Below are 8,575 nucleotides of genomic sequence, written 5' to 3'. Positions count from 1 at the left end.
TTCATTAAGTGGGGGTGAGTGTAAGGGTATGGGCTTCGTAGCTATACCATGGGATTGGAGCCAGAAACAGCTATATAGGGAGTTGTAGTGACTTTGAGCTCAGCTTGGTTTCCACTCTACGTGTGAGTCCCTATACTTAGTGGTGAACCCTCACATGTGGCTTTTTGTGTCGCATGATATGTAATGACTTGAAGTCCCATGAAGGTTCGTAATACTCCCCCCCCCCCCCGGTTGGGAGTTACAAACCATGGGAAAACCTCCGCCCAAAGAGCCCTGTGTGAACAGCTCTACAAAGAAATTATTAACTAAAGTGTGACTGCACGTGTCTCACTAGTTCGTGGATCGTTCCACGGGCAAAAAGCTCGTGTATATTAATAAGCGTAGAGTTATCAGTCGAAATTGGTCGCGACCATTATTGTTATTTTGGAAAGCTGTGCGTTTCTCCACGGTATCTCAGTGCGCATTGTCTTTGGAGCATTGCTGTTGAAGCAGGAGAAGCACTGACAGACGGGGGTAAGTACACACAGACACGCAGAGCCTTTCTGTTTTCTAAGCTTAATTATAAGTTCCTGAAGAGAGAGAGAGAGAGAGAGAGAGAGAGAGAGAGAGATATTCTGCTTTCGAAGCCTGGGTTTACAGTCTTTCCAGTTAAAAGTCCAGCTACCCGACTTTTCACAAGCTCTTAAGGTAGATCTTAAATCAGGCTGTGTCGTCGGAATCATTTGAGCTCGATAGCGTATACGCAGGTGAGCAGCCAGACGTGAGCCCGGTGATGATTAGTTTATCCCGTGCTAGACAATCACAGAGCCCCGCATTTGTGCAGGGCTGGTAATTGGCTTTTTAGGGTTAGATTGCTACCAGGTGCATAGCATTCAATGACTAGAGAAAGGATGATTCAGCCCTTTGGAGATTACTGTCAAACCTTGTAACAGAGTTACAAATCCTACGCGAACTTCCAACTAACCTAGGTAGAAAAGTTAGCCATAAAGAAGAAGAAGAGGAAGATGATAATGATGAGAGGAAGCACAACAGGTCGCCCCCTAGCCGTGCTATTTCTTTATTCATGCAGAATGCATGATCATATTGCACCAGGAGCTAAGACCAAATCGGCCTCCATTGTGTTGTTCATCATAGACTATGTCTCTATACATACATAGAATTTCTTTTTGCTTCTATGAATCCCACAATCTTTCTTTGTGTTTTCAGGCGAATCAATTGAGGACTTCTTTTTGTGATATTTGTTATTCAATGTGGCAAGTTCACCACAAAGGGATCATGTAGCTGCAAAACGTTTTTCACAATCAAGGAAATTTGTTTCACGTTTCATAATTGAAAAGTTTTACACTTGACGTGAAACACTAATCTTCATGTTCAAAAGAACCTTTTTTTTTTCTTTTTCCCCTTTCCGCAAGAAGCATATAGGATATATGTACAATTAGTAATTCTATTCCGTGTTTCACCAGGGGCATGCCTAGCACCAAAATGAAACTTTTCAAGGGTGAAATCTTGTGCAGGGAGTCGGGGACCTTAAGAGAAAGTAGGTACAAAGGAACTCCCTTGGCTGTTAACAAAGAAAGCCGATGGCCTTGTAGTCAACTTATCATTGATGGAGTTACAACAAGCACTTCATGCTTTACTTTTCTTGTTTGTCAATGAGTTTTTTTTGTTTGGAGGGGGGGTTTCGGAACTTTATGATGAGCTTGCTAATGAAATGAACTATGGCTTTTGAAGATATAGGGTATGTTGCTAAAATAATTTGATATTTTAAATGAGGGACGCACTCATCCTACTTTGTGGTAAGCAAGGGGACACTTCTTGTCAGATAGTGGAAGAGGATTACTATCCAAACGTTTTTTGAGGAGAAAATTGCTTATTAAAAGCATGACTTGTCCTCCACATTTTCTCACCCAGAAGGGAGTCGACTCCCTCAAAGTAATGACATGGGGATTTAAATATAAAAAATCCCCTTGGTTGCTTTTTGTCATTATCGTTAGTTGGTTATCCGTTAAATGGACCTTCTAGGTGTTAGTCAGGGTGATTGCTATCGGTCCTTCCCCCACAATCTATCAGCTTGGGAGACGACTCTCATCAGACCCCTCATCTGTCTGCCTCTCTCTCTCTCTCTCTGTGTGTCCATTTGAAGGAAACAACTGTCTCTAGCACATAGTTGACAGCCCTATTTCTTTAGCACACAGTCAGTGACATTGTCTTTATTGAAGAATAAAATATTTCTCTATCTCTTCCTCTCTTTCTTCATGACAATTTTTTAATTGTTTTCTCTTCCTTTGCCATTAGAGTTTTCTCTATATCCTTGGACATTTAGATGGGCGCTAGTAGCATTGGTCATGGTGGTTATGAAGTGGCTTAGTGCAAATGCACTAAGGACACTTCAGGGTTGGGGTAGCCAAGTCCTATTTATGGAACTCAAGGCCCTATTGTGCACATTCATTGTGTGATCACCACCCTTGGACTCTTGGCGTGTTGGACGACGTATGCATACACCAAGATGGTGTGGGTTGGTGGTATGGGATGCCAACCCTTGGGATGGGGTCATGACCCAGAGTGCTACTAACTCCTAGGCTCGGGGGTGAGCCCGTTAGGTTGTATGGCTGGGAGGTGAGTCTAATGTCTAGTCCCTTTCATGGTGAGTTTAACTTGTGTCGTGTCTTGTGTGTAGGTTGGATCCTATTTGGATGTTGTAAGAAGTGGATGTAGTGATGGAAGGGTATTAAAATTGTTGTAATAATATGCTGAACACAAGAGACAAAGGAAAGAGAAAGAGAAACATTGCAAAAGAAAAGAACATTGCATAAGGAACTTGGAAACATAGAGATACTTGGAAAATGGAATCCACATACCAAGATATGAGGTAGTATAGAACCAATGTGAGCCACCGGTTGTGAAGGCACTAGCACCTGCTCCTCTCCCCCCACTAGAACTACTCAGGTGATGAGTGATCATTGAATGTGGAGGAGATGCCTGACTAAATAGGCAAAAAATAAGGCCATAAATAATGTTAGGTTGGCCAGCAATAAATGCTAAAATAGCCATCCCAAAACGCTAGGAAAAATGCCTAAATAATTAGGATAATATCTTGGTGCCCTGGCCCACTTACATGCACAGACTCAACCATGAACTGACATATCTGCTAACACCCTCTCTTAGATCATGGGTGATCTGATATAATACAATATACAATGATAAGGTCCCATCATAGTACATACAACAAGGACCACTTTGCTCTTATGCTCGCACTAGTGGGGTTGATAAAGTGAGAGTCCATCTTCTACATGCGGAGGGGAAAGAGGTGCGTTTTTGCACCAATGTATCAATTGAGAAAAGGCAGGAGTTACTTGACCGCATAGCCACTTCTATGGGGAATTCACATGCTAGGAGGACTCCAAATATAGCAGTGGATCCAACAACATGAACTCGAAGGCCAGTAGGGCATGGTGCTTCATGCAGAAGACCACCAAGATTAGTGGCTACGCAGCTGTCTTGTGGGCCATCAGTGACAGCATGTCATGGTGTTAGATAGAGTTCATTGCACACTTCATGGAAACCAAAGAAAAAAGAGGAAACAGATGCAGTAGTTGCACGCTTTTTTTACCATGACCTTATTGCATTCAAATCAGCTAGGTTACCTTATTTTTTAAATACGGTGACAAAGATTGCAGAGTATGGACCCACATGTAAGCCCCCTTCATTAGAAACTATCAGGACTACATTGTTTCAGAAGGAGAAAGCAACCATAGAGATTGCAACAACAAATATTCGCAATCAATGGGCAAGAAATGGAGTGACATTGATAGTAGATGGATGGAGTGACACATGCCATAGGTCCATACATGGCGTTGTCGCATATTCTCGTGGGGATGTATACTTCATTGGTAGTGAAGATGCTTTAGAGATTGGAAAGAGTGCAGTTGTATTGACATCCGAGTGGTGCGAGGCAATGCAAGCTGTTGGGGCAGAAAATGTAGTGCAGTTTGTGGTAGATGGTGAGCCTACAAACAGGGTAGCACGAAACATTTTAATGGCAATATATCCACATATCACCTTTAGTCCATGCATAGCGCATTGCTTGAATAACTTGTTGAAGGGTATTGGGGACTTGCCATGGATTGCATCTCTGGTTGCGAAAGGCAACAAGATTATCACATTTATATGTAATCATCAGTACTTACATGCTGAGTTTTGCAAGAGAAGTGACAAAAAACTTCTCAAATACTCGAATACACGATTTGTATATAACTTTCTTATGCTTGGTCGATTGCACTATTGCAAAGGTGCAATTAGGGAGCTATTTGCTGGTGATGAGTATGAAAATTGGACTGGGGCTGCCACTGCTACTGCTATTGCTGTGTTATGTAATGCGCATGTCTTTGATAGAGATTTTTGGGATGAGGTGAATCGCACTAACCAAATGGTTGATCCTATTATGCACATGTTGAGGCTTGCAAATGGCATGGATCCATGCATTGGAAAGATCCTGTGAAGGTATAGATCGCATGATTGAGAGGTGTTAGAGTTCATAGCCTGTTTTTTAGGCAGCAGCACAGCTGGTCCAGCAGTCGGACCAGCTGCACAGTCGGACTGTGCAGTCGGACTGCCACGTGGCAGTCCGACTGCCTGCAGCTATTTTATTCCAGGCTGCGCCCCATTTTTGAGCCCCGTTCTAGGTGATTTTTCGCCTATTTATTGCTGACGTTTTCAGCAGTCTGGCCACTATTCTCTGTCGCAGATTACAGACCGGTGCCGTGCAGATTTCTGTCTCTGTTCACAGATTTCAGACAGCAGACAGTGCAGACTGCAGCAGACTTCGAGGTGGACAGCAGGTCGCATCGTCGGGGTGGAGACACGCAGTCCAGCGCACTGCGCCCGTGTATATCTTTGTATTCAACATTCTTTACACAGCAGATCTTCATTGTACACTGTCTCTTTCTCTCCCTTTTCTCTCTGCGTTTTCTCTCTCTCAGTCCTACGCTTCCGCACCGCTGCACTCTGACATGGTATCAGAGCAGTGTTTGAGGGCTGACTGAGCGCAGAATCAACCTGAAAAGGAGTTTCCATCGCGACACAAATTTGCGTTTTTTGCGTTTAAGGGCAGACAGGAGGGTTGCGCCTTGGAACAAGGCTGAAACGAGTGTGGGCGCACAGGAAAGGAGTACAGGTGGTGAATTTGCTGCTGTTTACTGCTGTTTTACGCGGAGAAAGTTTGAGTTTTCAACCTAAAAGTGCAGGTTTTGCTTTTTCATCGCCTTCGGCGGGTGAAGAAGCTTCGGGACGCGGAAGAGCCTTAGCAGGCTGAGTTTACCCAGTCAGAGGGGGCTGCTTTTGCGTTTGAGAAGGCATTGCAGGTGAAGATGTCTACAGAGATGGACTTGGAGTTCCAGGCGATTATGGACCGGAAGGTGCCTGTCCTACCGGCTCTTCCTACAGATCAGAAGCTCGACGGCGACAACTACCGCATTTGGCGCGTTATGATGTTGGCCATTCTGGAGTCCTATGATTTGGCGGAGTTGGTACAGGAAGATATTGACCGGCCTTCGGTAAGAGATGAGTCTAAACTCTCTTCCGATGCTCGTGCGGAGTTGGCCAGGGCCCAGTCTCATTGGGACAAACTGAATGCCAGGATTCGATCCTTTCTCTTTCTATCATGCACTACAGCCGTGATCGCTCACATCGAGCACTTGACGGTGGCTCGTGAGATATGGCTGGAGCTTGATCAAATGTACAATCGGATGACCCTGATGAAGAGGGTTTCTTTGGAGGTACAGATGCGGACCTTGTCCGTCAATAAGTCTTCTTCGCTAAGGGAACACATTAACAAGCTAAGGCAGCTACAGATGCAGGTTCAGAATGCGGGGAAGCCAATTTCCTCCGAAGACATGGCGATTACACTCTTGTCCCAGTTGCCGCCACGATTCGGTACATTTTACTTTGCCCTTATTGCTTCGGGGCGAGAGTCTACTCTTCGGTGGGAAGAGTTGGTTCCTATGGTCTTGGACCAAGAGGAACAGTTAAAGGGACAGAATGCTTCCAAGACGGAGGCGTTGACAGGTCAAGCCTCTCAGAAGAAGGGGAAGGACCAAAAGAAGAAGAAGGGGGATAACAAGTCCAAGAAGGACAAGGAGAAGGACAAGGACAAAGACTCCACATGCCATATTTGTGGAAAGACTGGCCATTGGAAGAAGGATTGCCCTGACAAAGACTCGAAGGACACCAAGAAGAAGGAAACCAAGGATTCTGGAGTGGTGGCTGCACCCTCATCAGCTGCATTTCTACATTTAGTTGTCATTGAGGACGCTTCACCGAATGCTTCTGATGCTGCGATGGCGGCTCCCCAATCTCGAGAGTGGATTATTGATAGTGGTGCCTCACGGCACATGACTCCTTCATCAGATGGTGTTGCCCAGCTGCGACCGTCGCGTGGGCAGGTTCTCATTGGAGACAGCTCTTCAGTTTCTATTGCAGGTCGGGGTAAGATGCAGCTTATTCCGGATGGACGAGGTGGCACCCATACCTCGGAGGTTTTGCATGTACCAGGATTAGGGTACCATCTCCTTTCAGTTCATAAGATTTGCTCCCTTGGTCTTTTAGTGGAATTTGACAGTTCTACTGTGCGAGTCCTTGATCGTGAATCGAGGAAGGTTCTATCATCTGGATATGAGGAGAACGGCATTTACAAACTGAAGTCTTCCACTGCCCTCTCTTCTCTTCTTCTTACCTCACAGTCACAGTCTGAGTTATGGCATGCTCGGTTTGGTCACCTGAACTATGACTATCTTCGGAAGGCTTCACGTGGACAGCTTATTCGAGGGTTGCCGGATATAGTGGTGAGCCAGCAGCCATGTGTCTCCTGCATACGGGGGAAGCAGCATCGGGATGCCATTCCCCACACAGCTTCGCGGCGGTTTACTTCACCGATGGAGCTAGTATCTACGGATCTATGTGGCCCTATGAGGAATGAGTCCCTGCGTGGGAGCTCGTACTTCATGCTGATCGTGGATGACTACAGCAGGATGACATGGGCCTATTTTTTGGCACTAAAGTCAGAAGCTTTCTCGCACTTCAAGGATTGGCTTCTCTTTGAGGAGAACCGATCAGGCCGGAAGTTGAAGACCTTGCGATCCGACAAGGGAGGTGAATTTGTGTCTAATGAATTTGCTCGGTTTTGTGCAGATAGAGGAATTCACCAGGAGTTTGCCAATACCAATACTCCTCAAGAAAATGGTATTCTAGAACGAAAGAACCGCAATGTGATCGAGATGGCGCGCACCATGATGGAGCACCGACAGACCCCTCAGGTTCTGTGGGCCGAGGCTGTGGCTACTGCAGTCCACATCCTTAATCGATCCCCTACTTCGGCCGTGGAAGGGATGACTCCATTTGAGGCTTATTTTGGGACGAAGCCAGATGTTTCTTACTTTCGGGTCTTTGGGTGTGATGCCTATGTTCACATTCCCAAGGCTCACCGTGACAAATTTGAAGCGACTTCCCGAAAACAGGTATTTGTTGGCTACAACTCCCAGTCCCAAGGCTACCGACTGTATGATCCCGTCAAGCGGGATGTATATACTAGCCGTGATGTGCGGTTTGTGGAGGTTCCGGCTTCTTCAACGGGTGAGGAGCATCCCGTTCTTGGAGATCCAAGGGAGAGTTTGGCTCCTTCTACAGTTCCACTGGAGCCTGTGCCGTTTGATTATGATTCTGTTTCTGACACAGAGTCTACTGTTCCACCGGATCCTTCTGAGGAGTTACCACCGGTGGACATTCCAGAGTCTTCTATTGATGGAGAACGACGAGGGGAGGTTCGGCCTCCTCCTCGCTGGGCCCGTGACACACTTCGTGATTCAGGGATCGAGGGGGTTCCTGAGGAGTGGGGACCGCAGGATGGTCCGCGGCGGTCACGGAGGCACCAGGCGCATTCTTCGGAGCTTGTTTGCTCCAATTATTGTTTGATGTCCCGAGTTATGCAGGATTGAGAGCCCACCTCCGTGAAGGAGGCTTTACAGTCCGCCCCATGGAAGAAAGCTATGGAAGCTGAGTTGGAGGCTATTGAGAGGAATGGCACTTGGTCACTTGTGCCACGCCCCCCGAAGAAGAAGGTGATTGGAGTCAAGTGGGTCTTCAAGACCAAATATCTCAGTGATGGTACTTTGGATAAGCACAAGGCTCGCCTTGTTGCTAAGGGTTTTGCCCAGCGCCCAGGGATTGACTGTCATGACACCTTTGCCCCTACAGCTCGTATGGCAACCATTAGAGCTGTTCTTGCTTTGGCTGGCCATAGGAGATGGCCTGTTTATCAGCTGGATGTGAAGTCGGCCTTCCTGAATGGTGATTTGAAGGAGGAGATCTACGTTGAGCAGCCTCCTGGCTTTGGTTCTTTAGATGGGAAAGTCTACAGGTTGAAGAAGGCCCTGTACGGTCTCAAGCAGGCCCCGCGAGCTTGGAACGAGAAGATTGATTCGTTCCTCCAGACTCAGTTGGGATATCGGCGGTCCAAGGCCGATCCGCAGCTGTATGTTCACACTTCCGAGGATGGTTGTGTGCTGTTTGTATTATATGTTGA

The 8,575-nt window shown here is 46.4% G+C and overlaps 2 protein-coding genes across 2 annotated transcripts in view; both read left to right on the top strand.

Moving 5' to 3' along the window:
* Window positions 1–358: 358 nt before the first annotated feature.
* The window catches only part of LOC148027516 (uncharacterized), a 27,867-nt gene continuing 19,650 nt past the window's right edge, over window positions 359–8,575 (top strand). The window contains exon 1 of the mRNA XM_087689248.1: window positions 359–513. The gene's annotated coding sequence lies outside the window, so the exon portion shown is untranslated. The remainder of the gene's footprint in view (window positions 514–8,575) is intronic.
* Window positions 3,545–8,575, top strand: part of LOC148027517 (uncharacterized) — a 7,480-nt gene continuing 2,449 nt past the window's right edge. Inside the window, exon 1 of the mRNA XM_087689249.1 lies at window positions 3,545–4,522. Coding sequence (XP_087545375.1) covers window positions 3,956–4,498 — 543 coding nt within the window. The 5' untranslated portion in view covers window positions 3,545–3,955 and the 3' untranslated portion in view covers window positions 4,499–4,522. The remainder of the gene's footprint in view (window positions 4,523–8,575) is intronic.

The sequence above is a fragment of the Lygodium microphyllum genome, chromosome 12 (genome assembly GCF_053477565.2).
Source record: "Lygodium microphyllum isolate KBCC chromosome 12, Lygodium_microphyllum_v1.1.10, whole genome shotgun sequence".
In the NCBI taxonomy this organism is placed as follows: domain Eukaryota; kingdom Viridiplantae; phylum Streptophyta; class Polypodiopsida; order Schizaeales; family Lygodiaceae; genus Lygodium; species Lygodium microphyllum.
The sequence above is the reverse complement of the archived record's forward strand: the minus strand, read 5'-3'. Positions and strand labels throughout refer to the sequence as shown.